The 17,930-nt window shown below is 40.9% G+C and overlaps 1 protein-coding gene across 1 annotated transcript; it reads left to right on the top strand.

The window, feature by feature from the left end:
- Nucleotides 1–5,058: 5,058 nt before the first annotated feature.
- On the top strand, nt 5,059–7,254 carry LOC131525727 (perforin-1-like). The gene is made up of 3 exons (XM_058753637.1): nt 5,059–5,093; nt 5,280–5,800; nt 5,931–7,254. The coding sequence occupies exons 2-3, from the start codon at nt 5,283–5,285 to the stop codon at nt 7,135–7,137; spliced, it is 1,725 nt and encodes a 574-aa protein (XP_058609620.1). The 5' UTR covers nt 5,059–5,093; nt 5,280–5,282; the 3' UTR covers nt 7,138–7,254.
- The last annotated feature ends 10,676 nt before the right edge of the window (nt 7,255–17,930 follow it).

Raw genomic sequence — 17,930 nt, 5'->3', positions numbered from 1 at the left:
GTGCTGTGAGCAGTGGCTTGCTGCTTTGAAGCAGTGAACCATCACACAGTGAGTGAGTGAATGTGTGAAGAGGAGGAAGCTAGCAGCAGGTTTTGCTGAGCGATAATTGGATAACAGTTAGCCTAGCTCTTTTCTGCCTTCTACAGCATCAGCAAAGAGGAAAAACAGGCTGATGGGGAGTCGATTGACTGTGCTGTCATCTTATTGGTGGCTGTGCAGCTTACAAAATAGCTCAGGGTCCAGGCCAGTCTAGTCCATGGTTCTGAGGACCTTGGCCTGATAAACTTGTATTATGGCCACACAGAAGTGTAAACCTTCCCAGCCAGACTGAGGCAGCAGTGAAGCAGCAGCTTTTGGATGGATGAGCCACACATGACTGCAGCCATTTGGCAAAGGTAAGCATGTGACCTTCCTCCTAAATATAGAGGACCCTGAAGTGTGTGCACAAGCTGAACTTGGGGTGCACCAGTACTTGTTGAGCTTGTTGTGGACCTCTGAGGAGCAGCCTTTTGATGCCAAAAACACTGATAAAGGAAGAGACCATTTCGGACTGAGCTCCTCCACAGCCTTAGACAATATTTGAAAGAGCTCCACCTCAGAGATCTCACAAAATAAGGGTGGCACTGCTGCAGCAGTGACGTGGTTAAAGGTGTGCAAGAGAGAAAGTTGCTGCTGCGGCAGCGGCATATTGAAGGGTTAAGGCTAAAAGGGATATGTATCGCGCTACTGGGCATGCGCATATCAATATTTTTATTTATTTATTTATTTTTCTTCACACTGTACAACAATTACTATTCTTACATTATTGTAAGGGGTAGGTTTAGGGTTGAGGTAGGTCTAGAAAACACAATCTAATAGGTAGAAAATTAAATTTCATTGTTAGTTTTCGGTCAGAGCTGTATCCACGCATTGGACAAGTCTCCCCCTTCAGAGGCTGTCAATGACATGGCCTCATCCCCATTGTCTGATCCACCAAACATGACCAAGCCACAGTCTCCAGCAGAAGCATTCAGAAGGCATATCAGAAAGATGAAAACTGTACCTCTTAAAACAGGAGAAAATAAAGAGACGGGAGAAATGTGTGTGTGCTTAAAGAACTCCCAGTGGTAATTTATTAAACAGCTATACTGTATGTTAATTTGAAACTCTAGGTGATAATTATTCTGCACATTTTTACTTTTAAGTATTTACATGGGGATGGACTGAGGCTCTATCTCTTCAAATTAACCTTTTATATGCAAGACAACCTTTTTCTTTTACCTGGATGTTGATGAAAAGTCTACAATAAGTACCAAAGTAAACACTCATAGACCTGTCCAGCCGTAAATCAGGTGATTGTAAATCGTGATATTGAATGCACAAGAATCACACCAGCATTGGTTGACAATGTTTTGATACAAGTTAACATTTTGGTTATCTGTTTTATTACTGTAAAATGTGCTAAAAGACTGAACAAAACGTGGGTAAGATACTGCATTGTTTATAGAAAATGAAGTATTTTCTTTCTTAACCATGTATCATGTAATTTGTTCTCAGCTATCAACAATAATACATATTTACATATCCATTTCCCTCTTCCACATGTGGGCACCAACTATCAATAAACTTGACCTATTTTTTATCATAAAAGCAACCTGCATAGTTATTGTCACACAATGAAGTGTCATACATGACTAAATACACAAGGAAATTATTCCTCTGAGAAATAACTTCACCATCTACATTTAAAAAGTCCGTTATTCTGAATCAGTTTACATTTTAGTCAACTGTAACACTAAATGAGTTATCAAACTGAATCAGTATTGAACTGTATTGACTGTAATGGTTAACTGCACCATGTGACTTCAGATGCGGTTTTTGCCACCGATTTACCTGCCACGACTCTCTGATTGGTGAATTTTTTTATACAGCATCAGAATCAGAATCAGAATCAGAAAGCTTTACTGCCTATAGTGTTTTTACACACACACATGAAATTTGTCTTGATTCCAATGCAGAAAGCAGAGATACACAAAATTGAAGGTAATAAAATAAAATATGACACTAATAATAAGGAGAACAGACAAATAAAAAATAAAAAAATAACTATATGATAATAAAAATATAGAGGACAAAAATACAGAATATAGACAAGTAGACAGAATTATGAATGTATCATGCGTATCATCATGAGAAATTTAGTTTTTCACCAGAAATAAGAAAAGAAATAAGAAATAATGTGAACGGATGGCTTCAACAAAAGCGCATCACTGATTAACAACCTCAGAACTCATAGTAGGTCTGTGTTTAAAGGGGTCATATGATGGTTGTTTAAAGATCATTACTTTGTGTATCTGGTGTAACAGAACATGTTGACATGCTTTAATGTTAAAAAAACACATAATTTTTTTAAACACTGTACATTATTGTAGTTCCTCTATGCCCCGCCTCTCTCAAATGCGTAGTTTTCTATAAAGCCAAGTGCAGTCTGCTCTGATTGGCCAACTGATCCAGTGCATTGTGATTGGCCGAATACCACAAGCACGCGTCGGAAATGTAACACCCCTTACCATAATCGCGAGCTTCAGCTTACAAGTTAGTTTTATCAGTTCAAGCCCGAAAGGGGAACAGAGTCTCGTGACAGACACAGTGATGATGCTCCTATGTATTTGCACACAAGCCACGGTTAAGACGATTTCTGACGGGCTGTACACTCCGCTGTGATGTGACCCTGTTCCCCTCTCACTCACACACACACTCACACACACACACACACACACACGATGTGTTACGCGCAAAACTCTGCATTTCAACAGTCAATGGCAAATACTTGAACTAATAACAAAACATACTTATAGTCGCTGATTCAGAAGCGCCAGATTGTCATAGCAAAGTCAGAATTGGCCCTTTTGTTTTAGAAACAGCCTTCGTTCATAGCCAGCCTTGTACTCTACTAGGTTCACGAAACTGTCATCCATAAAATGTGTTGCACAAATTCGAACATTTGGGTTGTGCTGTTGTGTTGTAAACAAACCTTAACCAGTGATTCCTAATTGCATCTACTTTCTGAAGGCCAAATAAAGTGCTTTTGCTTTCGCATAGAAACACACAGCGTCTCCCTGACATGGCTGCATCAACACTGCGGTTACTGAAACCACGCCTTCTTTCTTTGCGTGAACATTTGGGCGGCATTACAAAATATTTCCACATCGTGACGTAGACATGTGGGGGCGTGTTTTAATGAGCCGTTTTAGGGGGGCGTGGCAGTCTTAACTTTTATAAAGAATATCTCTTTGGGTTTGAGACTTTAGTCTTTGCAACTTTAGGGATCTCATCTATGCACAAACACCTTGTAACATTCCAAAGAGAAAGGAAAACTTGAAATCGCATCATATGACCCCTTTAAAGGTTTTAAGTTATCATTGAAAATCAATTTGCCAATGGAGAAAATTAATGTAATTTTTACTTTTAGAAACAAACTGTTGGACTCAATTTTAGGACTAACTAACTTCAACTAATCATAAACAGTTACAACATTCAACACAAATGAATACTATATTAGCATCATATAACAGTAACTGGAGCCTTAATTAATTATATTCACATTTGGAGTGCACACAGAATTTAGTAGTCTTTACATTTAATACAGTGGTATACACAGTCTATCCTTCAAACTTTATACATTTTTCGTGTTATTTTCACAGTCATATCTGTTAAAACAGGACACAAAAAAAGATTTCCTATGTAATATGAGGGAAGCATGTTAAAGATCTCCAAATCTACCACTGGAGAAGGCATCATTTCTGTTAGAATTCAATCACTCAATCACTGTTTGTGGATACCTTTGAAATAAATGAGAAGCACCGTAAACTAAATCCTGCCTGTTGCAAAATTCTCTTATAAAACAGCATTTTTTATGTAAATAATTTTGTAATCCAAAATGAATGTTTGATGGCAAATATGTTGATGATTAGCCAATTGGGTGTCAATTCATTAAATCATATGCTGTTTTTTTTTTTTCCACAAAAGCTCTTTATTCAGTGTAGTGAAGCCTATCTTCCACTGACAAAAAAATAAATTAAAATAAAATAAAAAAAAATCTTTCTGTACTATACAACTGTATACCTATGCCAGCAATTGTTAAGTGTATTGAGTATTTTTGTTTAAATATTTTTATTTGGATTAAAATCTTCTGTGATAACACTTTAAATAAAAAAAAAGAAGAAAAAATAAAACTGCCTAATTTACATAAAAAATTTTTTTTCTATTTTTTCCTTTGTGACAGACTTAATACCGAAACTATTCAGGCGTGACATGCTGTGTCAGAAATTACTCAGTTCAATGACTATTTTTAAAAGGCGATAGAAATAAGAGAGTCTATTGGAACCAATAATTTCAGGAAGCTCTTGCCATTTTTGTTTGAAATATATATCAGGCAGTCAGTATGCAAGACGTTTGAGGCTCCCATGGCCTGGGTGAGAAATCAAGAAGTGTCAGGAATGCAAATACATTGAGATAACAAACTGGACAGTGTTTAAAGTTTCATCCCTGCCTGCTGCAACCTTCTCAGAATTGTGCTAGTATGATGTCCAGCTGCTTGTTCTATACTGTCAAACCTTCAGGACCCCTTTTTTTTCCACTGGTGGGCTGGTGGTCACCAGAATGTGTGCCAAGACAGAAATATTGTTGACAAAGGACTTCCATTTTATTATACTCTTTGTCACTGTCAGTAGTTTAATTTACTGTTTTCAAGTATTCCCAGCCAGTGTCATACCTGGTGCTTTCATAGATAATGCAAAGGAATAGTAAATACACAGATACTTTGTATCTGCTTTCATTTACTGGGACCTTTGGAACTGTAACCAAAGTATCTTTTGAGTCTCTTGAGCATAACTGTTAATCCGCTTTGTATTGGTACTATGCATTTGCAGAGGTTATTGACACATTCAAGACATGTTCTTCACTGTTCACTGAAAGTATTTATAGCATTGCTCATCTTAGACCTCCTCAATGTGTTAAACATCTGAACATTTGTCATAGCCACGTGATGGCATATCACTTGCACCACAAACCGTTGACACCAATTATCACACAATCATCATACGAAAAGACAGGTTAGAGAAACAACATATTTCATACTATGATTTTTTGCTTTTAATATGTTTAAAAATAACAATAATGTAAATTTTTAAAGACATTATAGTTACAATTCTAGGCTACTGTTCTTGTTAAATGATAAATTAAATTTTACACCAAAAATTAATTGACAGAAATATTAACATTTTCTTATGTCACTATAGATCATGGGGCAGTTCCAGATTTACCCTCTTGTTTTCTTGGCATTGCTTCTCATGACCATTTATGGACAGAATGATACAGGTGTATCAAAAGAGTGTGAGGATGCTCCTTATGTTCCAGGATACAATCTTGCTGGAGAAGGATTTGATGTTGTGACCACGGAGCGAAAAGGTACTTATGTGATCAACACAGAAATATGGGATTTAGGAAACGGCACTTGTAAATTGCTCAAAAACAAGTACATGGATGGAATAAAACAGAAGCTACCAGCAGCAGTTGTGTTCTGGAGGACCTTGCCAAAGTGTTCAATGAAAGCCTCCAGTCAGATCTTTGAATCAAGTGAAGCACTGGTCAATGATTCATCATCAGCACTCTCGGTCAGCTGGAAAGTTGGTATAGATGTGAAGGCTGTTGGAGCTGCGGTTGGAAGCACTCATTCCAGGGAAGCAAAATTTGCAATGACTAAATCAAAAGACGACAAATACAGCTTCACCAAACATGAAGTTGGGTGCAGTTTTTACAGGTGAGACAGCTGGGTTATTTTGCCTTATACTGTTAAAACCATAATGACTATGCAAAGAAATGAAAATATTAATTGGAAAACATTTCTTCTTTGATTCCACTAAATTTAAATGTTTATTGTTTCTTTACAGTTATCGTGTAGCTACAAAACCTCCTCTTCATGCAGAGTTTCTTGAAGCAATCAAATCACTCCCTGCATCCTATGATCCAGACGCCTACCAAAACCTGATCACCACATATGGCACTCACTATATCACAAGTGTCAAGTTGGGAGGCCAAATGAAAGCAGTAACAGCCATCAAAAGCTGTCAGGCAGCAATGAGTGGACTTACAGATACTGCAGTGAAGGACTGTTTGGATGTAGAAGCCTCTGGTTCATACGGTGTAGCAACTGTGAAGGCAGAGGCACATTTTTGTAAAGAAAAGAAAAAGAAGATGGGCACAAATGAAAAATTTAGCTCCATGTTCAGTGAGCGTCAGACAGAGATTATCGGAGGAAACATTAATGGAGAAGATCTGCTTTTTTCTGGTTCATCACACCCAAATTCCCTTAAAAAATGGCTTGAGTCTTTAAAAAGTCTCCCTGACATTGTGCATTACTCTCTGAAACCCCTCCATTTCTTACTGAGTGCTAAACACCCTGCAAGGAAAGGACTAAAGAAAGCTGTTGAAGAATACATCATTCAAAATGCCCTCATGAAGGTTTGCTCTGAGCCTTGCAATATTGGCATCAAGTGCAGCGCAAGAGACCGATGTGCTTGTGTTTGTGAAAGTAGTCAAGTTATAAAGTCTAACTGCTGTCCAGCTGAAAAAGGACTTGCGACCCTGAAAGTCTACAATCTCAGAGCCAAAGGTCTGTACGGAGATAGATATACACAAACAGATGGCACTGTAACTGTTGCATATGACAAACAAATCAAGCGCACTGAGACCATTAATGATAATGATAATCCACGCTGGCCAGAAATATTTGAGTTTGGTCCTATTAAGATCAGAATGGCCAATAAACTAACTTTTGAAGTATATGATGCAGACAGCTCCTGGAACAGCGATCTCCTTGGTAAATGCTCTTTTGATCTTAGAAGTGGAGTTATGCGTGATATTTGCATTTTTAAATATGGCACCTTCTTTTTTACCTATGAAGTGAAATGTGCTCCCAGTCTGCAGGGCCCTCAGTGTAATGAATACAAACCTTCTCCAATGGCTGCCCCTCTGGCTGATATTTTTAGTTCAAGAAATGGTGTTCTGATTAAAGATATGCAGAGGCTTGAATTAGCTCTCAGTAACTCTAATAAGTTCAATTTCAAAAATACTTATGGAGAGCTGATGATGCTGTGACCTGCATCTTGAATCCATCCTTTATGCACGAAAAATAGCCCTAATATAGTCTAACACCGCTTTCATCTACTTGAGAAAATAATAATAATATTACGTATGTAACATTTGCTTACTTCTTTTCCCATTTTTTTCTGTTCTATTTTTGCATTAATAAAGAATTTTTAAAGACAGATCTGTATGTTTCATTCTTTTATTTTCTTTCTTTGTTTTTCCTCTGTAAATCTTACAAAATGCAAAAACACTGCATTAACTATTTGCAATGCTGCCACTGCCCCATATGGCATTATAGACGAACAAGAGCAAGAAACTCCATCCTCATGTTGGGGGTAACGCATTACAAGTAACTTGAGTTACATAATCAGATTTTTTATTTATTTTATATATTTATTTATTTTTGAAGTAACTAGCAAAGGAATGCATTACTTTTTAATTTACAAGAAACACATGAGTTACTTTTTCAAATAAGTAATGCCAGTTACTTTGTTTTCCCATTTATTGACTGACAGCTCTCTTATCCCCATGTTGAGAAAAATCAGGAGTAAGTGAATGAATGAATGAATGAATGAATGAGGTATTTATATAGCGCTTTATTGTGTATTGCTGTACACCCAAAGCACTTCAATCATGAGGGGGTCTCTCCTCAACCACCACCAGTGTGCAGCATCCTCTTGGATGATGCGACAGCAGCCACTGTACAACAGCGCCAGTGTGCTCAGCACACACCAGCTAAAGGTGGAGAGGAGAGAGAGTGATAGAGCAAATTCAATGAATGGGGATTATTAGAAGGCCATGATTGACAAAGACCAGTAGAGGGAATTTGGCCAGGACACTGGGGTTACACCTCTACTCTTTATGAAAATTGCCAAGGGATTTTTAGTGACCACAGAGAGTCAGGACCTTGGTTTAACGTCTCATCCGAAGGACGGCGTTTGTTTGACAGTATAGTGTCCCCATCCTATACTGGGGTGTTAGGACCCACACAGACCACAGGGTGAGCACCCCCTGCTGGCCTCATTAACACCTCTTCCAACAGCAACCTAGTTTTCCCAGGAGGTCTTCCATCCAGGTACTGACCAGGCTCAACCCTGCTTAGCTTCAGTGGGCAACCAGTTTTGGGCTGCAAGGTGATATGGCTGTGGAAGAGGCATAATGCAGAGATATTCCTTGTCTTCCCCATGTATGGTTAGTTCTAGACTAAATGTGAACATGCATTTACTCATCTCACTTGCACAAAACCAGATTCAGTATTCCTCAAAATCAATAAAGAACAGTGAAATGCAAACTCAGAATATGGAGCAAGTCTGCAATAATTAAATAGTAAATAACACAATTATCCTTTATGTATAAAATCCAATTTTATTAACCAACGTGTTTGCTGCTGAGCTTCAATTATCAAATTCAATCATACTAATAAGCACAAATTATTTTAGATAAACTATTTGTGCTTCATTTTTATTTATTTTTTTATTGCTTAAGAGTGTTGAAATTTCTTTGCCTGCATTCTGCTGTACAGGCATGAATTTACTTTTCCTCCAGCCTGAGGCCTATTCATTTCACTTTTTTGGTGTGAGGGCTTTTACATTTACCAAAAATAGAACTTTTTATATTAAAAGCAAACAAGCAAGCCCAGCCCAGATTTTAAAAGTAATGCAAAAGTAACGTAACACATTACTTTCCATAAACAGCAACTAAGTAACGTAATTAGTAACTTTTTTGGGGAGTAAAGCAATACTGTAATGTCTCAAACTCAATTCCTGGAGGGCCACAACTCTGCAGAATTTAGCTCCAACCAGCTCCAACTCGCACCTGCTTGGAAGTTTCTAGTGATCCTGAAGAGCTTGATTAGCTGGATGAGGTGTGTTTTATTAGGGCTGGAGCAAAACTGTGCAGAGCTGTGGCCCTCCAAGAATTGAGTTTGAGACCAGTTCTGTAATGCATTGCTTTTAAAAGTAACTGCTCATCACAAATTGAGCAATTTTTATATTTCATTCCAGGCTGATATTTGCAGGCTGCAACTTCAGATGACACACAGCTCATATCTACATCTCATTAAGTTACCTAAACCACACATGAAAAACGGAAAATGTGTTTGTGCAGCACAGAGTGGCTACCTAACACTGTATAATATGACAGACAACTAGTTGTCCAGTACAGTTCTATTCAAACAGCAGGGCTTTGCCAAAAATACATTTGTGAGTCCTGAAAATGTACAGGGTGAGGGTGGTTATAGAACACTTCTCAAGTGATCGCTCAAAAAAATAAATAAATATATTTTATATAAATTGAGGCATTTACATAGCGCTTTATTGTGTATTGCTGTACACCCAAAGCACTTCAATCATAAGGGGGTCTCTCCTCAACCACCACCAGTGTGCAGCATCCACTTGGATGATGCGACGGCAGCCACTGTACAACAGCGCCTCAAATATATGGCAACTTCCAGCTTGTGTACCCCTGTTACTCTGTGCCACCCAAGCAACTGTTAATGGAATGCTAATAGATGGCTGTCATGGGTTCACCAGTCTCCCCCATCACCATCACACAATCTACTCCCAATCACCAGACCACCAATCACTGACACCTGACCTGTCACTTTTTTACTCACCTCATCACCAACCATAAGCACACACCTCAGTTCACTGTTTGGGCCTGTTTACACCTGGTCACTTCATGCGTTTTCTCTGATCGCATATCTATCTGATTTATTAAAATGTTTCCATTTACACTTGGCCACATAAATGTGTCTTCGCAAAACGGATATAAATCCGTTTTTCAATTCCCGCGCTATATGCAAATTTAACGGAGTTCACGTCAATGAAAGCAATAGATATGCCCTGCATTTTATTCATTATCAGCTAATTTCAATATCAGAGACAGCAACAGGACAGAGTGCGGCACCAGCATTGGAAAGATAGGTTAGTCTCACTATTTTTAATGAAGATGATTGTGTGTTGCGCCTCTGCAACTTACTTTCAGTTTCATTCGCGGCAGTTTGCGTGATGGCTTTCTGAGGAGATACTCAGCTACTCATCCGTGGTGATGCTTGTTGCATTAGCACTGTCATATCTGACTATAACATGCCATATAGCCTATTAAACGCTCTCACAGGTTTATTAGTTTCTGAAACCCACTCAATGCCCATGAAAACAGAACTTTCCTCCTTTTCATTCATAGACAAACCTTTCTACGAATGAACATGCATCCCAGGACATTGTGTGTATGATTGTGTGTATGATTTTAATATCAGATTTTAATATCTGTTTGCTCGGTTTGCTTACCGAGCAAACAGATCTGTGGATGATGCAGTTAATATGGGACTGCACTACATCCTGCAACATCTGGACAAACCAGGGACTTATGCAAGGATCTTGTTTGTGGACTTCAGCTCCGCTTTCAACACCATCATCCCGGACACCCTTCAGAACAAACTGACTCAGCTCTCTGTACCCACCTCCATCTGTCAGTGGATTACCAGCTTCCTGACAGACAGGCAGCAGCTTGTGAGGCTGGGAAAACACACATCCAGCACCCGCACCATCAGCACTGGAGCTCCTCAGGGCTGCGTTCTCTCCCCACTACACTTCTCCTGCTACACAAATGACTGCACCTCTAAAGACCCCTCTGTCAAACTCCTGAAGTTTGCAGATGACACTACAGTCATCGGCCTCATCCAGGACGGCGATGAGTCTGCTTACAGACAAGAGGTTGAGCAGCTGGCTGTCTGGTGCAGTCACAACAACCTGGAGCTGAACACGCTCAAAACTGTGGAGATGATAGTGGACTTCAGGAGAAACCCCCCTCCTCTCCCCCCACTCACCATCATGAACAGCACTGTGGCTGCAGTGGAGTCATTCAGGTTCCTGGGCACCACCATCTCTCAGGACCTGAAGTGGGACAATCACATTGACTCCATCGTGAAAAAGGCCCAGCAGAGGTTGTACTTCCTTCGTCAGCTGAAAAAGTTCAACCTGCCACAGGAGCTGCTGAAACAGTTTTATTCAGCTGTTATTGAGTCGGTTCTGTGCTCCTCCATAACTGTCTGGTTTGGGTCAGCCAGCAAATCAGATCTAAGAAGACTTCAACGGACTGTTAGGACAGCAGAAAAGATCATTGGTGTGCACCTGCCCAGCCTTCAGGACTTGTACAACTCCAGAGTGAAGAAACGGGCAGGTAACATCATCAAAGACCCCTCTCACCCTGGACACAACTTGTTTGCACTTCTCCCTTCAGCCAGACGCTACAGATCTCTGTGCACTAGAACATCTAGGCATAAAAACAGTTTTTTCCCCCATGCCATCTCCAGCCTAAACAGCTAACACATGAATCATTACCGGTGTTCTGTAATTCATTCTGTAATTCATTCTCCATCTTTAATTATTGCCTCTTTCTCAAGTATTATGTAAATACACATACATATCTGTTTATTTATACAGCTGTATATAGAGTAAATAATGCACAAATCTGTACATAAATCTACTGTTCCAGATTCATACTTATTATTATTATTATGATTATTATCCATTATTAAGTCTTACTATTTAAATGTTTTTTCTGTTCTCATGTCAGATGTGTTTGTATGTATGTATGTACCAGGAGCACCTTAAAACCACAACAAATTCCTCGTGTGTTTGCGCACACCTGGCGAATAAAGCTAATTCTGATTCTGATTCTGATTCTTTAACTGTCTTGTATGGTGTCTCTTGCATTGTATTTTGTTGTATGCATGCTTTATGAGTGAAGTATTAGTTAATGTAACCCCACCTATATCGTGTCTCCTACCAAATTAATGCTCATTTGATGATGGACATTTTGGTGTACATCACCTCCTCATAGAATGCCATGTGTGTTTGCAATTTAATCAAAGTATAGACTGCCAGAGCCACTCGAAACATGCTCTCAGACAAAGGGTCATAAAAAAAAAAAAAAAACATATTTCCAGCCTCCCGCTTGGAAATTCAGCCTTTCTCATTGGTCAAGCCCATCCTGAAAGGTGTGACTCTTCCCTGACTTTAAAGGGCTCACGCACAGGTCCGCCCCTCTCTTCTGCAAAATCTTCCGACTGCTGCCTGTGTGGTTGGACTCACGGAGCGCCTAAGCCGGTGCGGGCGCACCCGGCAGGCCCCAACACCTGGGGAGATGGCTCTTGACCACAAAGAGTCAGACTAATACCACTGGAGTTCATCTTCACTCAACCCTGGAATTCGCCATCATGGAAATGCCCTCGCTCAGACATTTCTCTCTCCCCGCTCCCGGCAGTCTCTGCATCTTCATCTCTGGATTGCGGCCTGCAGTTCCACTGCGGCCCACAGGGCCGGCAGGACCCATTTTACACCCAGCCATGTGCTTACTTAGAAGAGGGGACTCTCTCAACCCCAACAGAGTCAAGAGCAACCTCGGAGTTTCAAGAGACTGCAACTTCGGCTATCGAATTGAACCATCCAGACCTTCTTCAGAAGCTTCACGAGACTCTCATTCTACATCCAAGTCAAATGCAAGTATCGTTCCTTTCACCACACAGAGGTTTGTTGTAAGCTATCGTATGCTGTGCTTTGAATTAGAGACTGATGGTTCTTTCAGATGGTCAACTCAGCCTCATCTCCCCTGTTTATGTCTGGTTTCATTCATCCAGTCTCACTTACCCTTCCCTTGTACCATGTATGTGTGATTTGTGTGTGTGTGTGTGTGTGTGTATATATATATATATATATATATATATATATGTGTGTGTGTGTGTGTGTGTGTGTCTGTTTAGTCTAGTTAGGTGTTTGTGATTTAGTTAATAAAACTTTGTGCACAATACATATGAGTATTTGTTTCTGATTCCCTGCTTGCAACAAAGTCAATTTAACGATTTTGTGTAGTACTGTACCTTAAAAAGGGTATTTCTCTTACCCTGGAAATTAAGATTTCTTTGAATTCATAAATAATCAATACTGAGCGTTCGCTAGACGACCTGGTGAATTGATTGCACTGTAAATTCTGCTTTATCAAGCTAATTCTATGAACTTATCCAAATATTTTAATTATGAAGAGTTATGATTAATTATTAATATTCCCCCTTAGAGCTAATATGCTACATCCACCTTAATATCAGAAAAAGTTAAGTACATAGTAGTTAAGGCCACTTAATATAAAGTGTGACCAAAAACTTTTGTAGTTGTTGCAGGACTACTTTTTCTAGGATCTTTGTAATAAAAGACAGATTTGAAATGGGTCTATAATTAGCTAAAACAGAAGTATCTAGGTTCGGCCTCTTAAGCAAAGGATAGACTGTAGCATATTTTAACACTTCAGGCACAGTACTAGTCTCAAAACATTGATTTATCATGGTCACAAGATAGGGACTGTTACGGATAGACTCGGACACTAAGGTGAGAGGTAAATAACAAGTGGGTTTTATTTAAACATATGTATTGAGCAGACTGGAGAGGTGAGTGGATAATCTTGTGTAGAGTAATTCGGGTAGTCGTGACACAATGGTGATAGCTTCTCTTTTCCCAGGGGTATTGGAAGACGAGACGAGGGGATCCAGGTGGACACACACACTTTGAGACTTGGAACTCTACTTGGAGAGGACAATACAAGGAGGAAGAATACAGGAGGTAAGTCAAACAAGGTAAGTATACTTTCTTGGAAGGATATGGTCTTTGATAGCAGGACACAGCGTTGTCAGAGTCCACGTTGAGAAACGAGATCGGACAGTGAAGTGAGTGTGTGAGGATCTTTTGTAGCGGGTGTTGATGAGGCTGTGATCAGGTGCAGGTGTGCGTGATTAGAACTCTGGAGAGGTGGAACGCTGTGATTGGTGGAGTGAAGGGCCTGACTGATCTGTGACAGGGACCTACTGCATCAAAAATTTGTTTTAGGAAATATGGTGGAACAGAATCAATGGAGGACCCAGATGGCTTTAACTGACACACTATTTCTTGAAGATGTAAAAAAGAAATAGGTTCAAACTGGCTGAACTCAACAGAACAAACAGAAGAAACAGAAGGATCAAAAGCAGATGGAGATATCCCCAACCTGATATCACTGATCTTATTAATAAAAAATCTAAGAAAGTCATCACACATAGTTTTTGACACATCTGGGTACTCACAAACAGTTGGATTAACAACAGCGTTAAAAATAGTAAAAAGAGTTTTAGGTCTGTGGTAATTCTTGTCAATAATTGCCGTGAAGCACCTGAATTTCACTGCTCTTGACTGCCTTCTGAAATTTGAATAATGAATCTCTTATAATTTCAAAGGAAATTTGGAGCCGATCCTTTTTCCACTTATGCTCCGCTCTCCTACAGATCTGCCTCAGAGAGTGTATGCTGTCATCAATCCAGGGCTCAGATCTAGGTTTAATTTTTGAGGATTTGAATCTAAGACATCCATGCATGTGGAGTTAAGCCTGAACAGGAGCTCCTCTGCACTCAGGTCACATTGACTAATATCTACTAATTTAATAGCATCACAATGAAAAGGCTAATGAAAAGGCTTTGCTAGTAGTAGAGGTGATTAATCGAGATTGACGGGTAAGTTTAGTGACTTTAGGAGTATTAGAAACCCAGGGAACAGAAAACATAACAGATTTATGGTCAGAAAACTCATTGTCAAATACCTCAAGATCATACAGAGAAAAGCCATATGTCAGCACAAGATCAAGTGCATGTCCCAACTGGTGAGTGGGGACATTCACATGTTTTTCTAGATCAAATGCATTTAGCAAATAATAAATTCTTTGGCTAATGGGTCCCCTGTGCAGCATACGTGAACATTAAAATCACCAAGAATCAACAGTTTATCATATTTAGGTGTAAATTCCCCCAAAAAGTCTGCGAACTCATTTAAAAAGTTTGTGTTGTGTTTTGGGGGGCGGTATATCAGAGCAACCAAAAGTGGGAAGTTCAGATCCAGTGTAAATAGCTGCAGCTCAAAACTCCGATTGTCATTTATCACAGTTGACCGGCAAGAAAATTTGCCGGTAGGGAACATGGCAAACGGCGAAGGTAGCCAGGTATTGACATCAAAAACAGAGGAGGTGAGTGATGTGATCCATTTCGTTCTTAAAACAATAGATCGTTTGCACTAGATTGTAAGCTTAAAAGCGTTGATTTGTCATAGACCAGTAATGACAAAGCGCACTGTGTTAAATAGGATGTAAAACAGAGTAAAACAAACAACTGAAGATTAGACCACGAGACCGACGGCAAGCCACATACACCGGCGCTGCCTTCTTGAGATTCAGTGCTGCATCAATGGCATCAGCGCAAATGAAACTTGTAAAGTGTTACCAAAACCTTGTGCTTTGGCAAGGTATCTCTGACTAAAACTAGCTAACGTTAAAGTTAGTAAGTCCATGCTAATGTACAAATATAAATAGCGGACTGTTCTTGCGTCTTGTACAGTGTAGGTCAAAAACACATAAACAAAGGTCTACATTTCAGTGCTTCTCCATATTAAACTGATTAAATGTGCATTAATTTAATCGTTCCCTGCGATACATGAACAGTGTTGATCCTGCATGTTGTCATCCGTGATCGTGATGACCGACGGTAATATGAGACTTCTCCCGCTTACATTGTGATCTGTAAACACCCGCTTCAAGTTACCTACCGTATTTATTTTTAAATATTTTATAAATCCCTCCATGGAATATTTAATTCCATTTGGTGGCCTTCTATGTCCAAAACTGTGCAAAAACATCGTGGGACAAAGTTTTCACACTGTAGCTGTCATTGAAAGACAGTGAGCGACTCCATTTGTTTGTCCGAGGGAGCAACAGTAACTAAGGGGGGCGGGGCTTACCGATAGGTCAGTTGTGTGATCGCAACCGCACAAGAGCACGCTCACAAAATGGCGGCGACAGCGGAGCCCGTTCACAAAATGGCGGCCACAACAACACCCCGTCATGTCCTTCATGAGCCAAGTCAAGTCACAGTCGATCTACATGAGCCAAGTCAAGTCACAGTTGATCTTAAAAAGCCAAGTCAAGTTACCATTGATCTTCATGAACCCAGTCAAGTCACCATTGATCTTCATGAATCCAGTCAAGCTACCGTTGATCGTCATGAATTAAGCCAAGTCACAGCTTCTCTTCGTGAGTCAAGCCAAGTCGCAGTTGATCTTCACGAGTCAAGCCAAGTCACAGCTGATCTTCGCGAGTCAGGCCAAGTCACAGCTGATCTTTACGAGTCAAGCCAAGTCACCTTGGAGCCACAGAGCCATCATCGCCCAGAGCCACAGCACGTCTCAGCGGATCGTCCAGAGTCCCAGCATGTCTCAGCGGATTGTCCAGAGTCACTTCACGTCTCAGCGGATCGTCCAGAGTCACTTCACGTCACAGCGGATCATCCAGAGTCTTGTGACGTCCTGCCTGTCACACCCAGATATTCAAGGTCAGTGCTTCGATTTTCCCAGTCTGTTATCCAGTGTGAGGGATGCACCGCTGATGTCTGTACGTGCAGCTGGTATCCCCAAACCCACTCATTCTAGCCTTCCTGTCCCCGAACTGATTCCCCTGTCTAAAGTGCTTCCCATGATGGGAATCACTTTTTGGTGTGTTTGGGCTGCTTACACCACCACAGAACTCCCAGAGAGGGCATTGTCCACTATGATATCTCTAGGGGTGGCGGCTGAGGCTACAGAACCTCCAGAGGTAGTAGCGCACGCTGCTGTATTCCCTGACGCGATGGTGCCCGCTGCAGTTTCTCCAGAGGTGGCGGCGCAAGCTGCAGAACCTTCCGAAGCGGTGATGCTCGCTTCAGCTCCTTGCGTGGTGGTGACACCCAGCAACACACTTCTAGCTCATTCTGTCACGGTCGAAGGAACCATAGACGAACTCTCCCAGTATCCTTATGGTACCACTGTAGAACCTCCAGAGGTAGCGGCCTCCGCTGCAGAATCTCTGGAGGTGTCAGTGGTACTCGTCTGTGAGCTCTTGCCCTGTCCTGTCACAGCTAAGGAGGCTGTCACTGAACTTTTGCCCTGTCCTGTCACGGCTAAAGAGGCCGTCTGTAAACTCTCGCCCTGTCCTGTCACGGTTATGGAGGCCATCAGTGAACCCTTGCTTCGCTCTGGGCTGGCCGATAGGGCTGTCCCTGAGCTCTCGTCCTGTTCTATCATGGCTACAGAGGCCGATTATGAACTGTTCTGAACTGGCCAAGGAGGCCATCTCTGAACTCTCGTTCTGTGCGGAACCAGTCATGGTGTCTGGTTTTGAATTGTCTGTCCTGCCAGTTTCAAGTAATATGGCTGAACACTCTGTCTGCTCTGTTTTTGTCAAGGAGTCTGTTGTTGAATCATTTGCCTGTCCAGTTCCTACTTGTGAGTATGAGTGTGAATTGTCTACCTGTTTAATGTCACTTACTGAAATGTCTAACAGTCGAGTTTCAGTCAATGCACCCAGTTTTGATCTGTCTGCCGGACCACCCACCCCAAGTGTGTTTAATCCTGAATTATCTGTATGTTCTGTTCCAGTCCTGGAGTCTAACATTGAACTGTCTGTCTCTCTAACCACTCTCAAGGAAGCTAATACCGAGTGTGTTGCCCTGTATCTCACAACCCAGAAACCCGCCTTGGAACCCTTAAACCCGCCTGTCATGATCCCAGAGACTATTTATGAACTGTCGTTCTGTCCAGTTTCAGTCAGTGAACCTATTAATTATTTTTTTGGTGTTCACTGCCTCGGTCCTCGGTGGGCTCCAGTCCAGTCTGCTCTGCCTTGGTGCGCTCCAGTCCCGTCTGCTCTGCCTTGGTGCGCTCCAGTCCCGTCTGCTCTGCCCTGGTGGGCTCCAGTTCCATTGA

The sequence above is a fragment of the Onychostoma macrolepis genome, chromosome 19 (genome assembly GCF_012432095.1).
Source record: "Onychostoma macrolepis isolate SWU-2019 chromosome 19, ASM1243209v1, whole genome shotgun sequence".
Lineage (NCBI taxonomy): Eukaryota > Metazoa > Chordata > Actinopteri > Cypriniformes > Cyprinidae > Onychostoma > Onychostoma macrolepis.
Note: the sequence above shows the minus strand (reverse complement) of the source record. Positions and strands in the feature narration are given on the sequence as shown.

Bases quoted from the DNA above. Each gene is read 5' to 3' on its own strand.
- LOC131525727 (XM_058753637.1), top strand. From the start codon at position 5,283: ATGGGGCAGTTCCAGATTTACCCTCTTGTTTTCTTGGCATTGCTTCTC. The intron at 5,801-5,930 runs GTGAGACAGCTG...GTTTCTTTACAG, and splicing joins GTTGGGTGCAGTTTTTACAG to TTATCGTGTAGCTACAAAAC.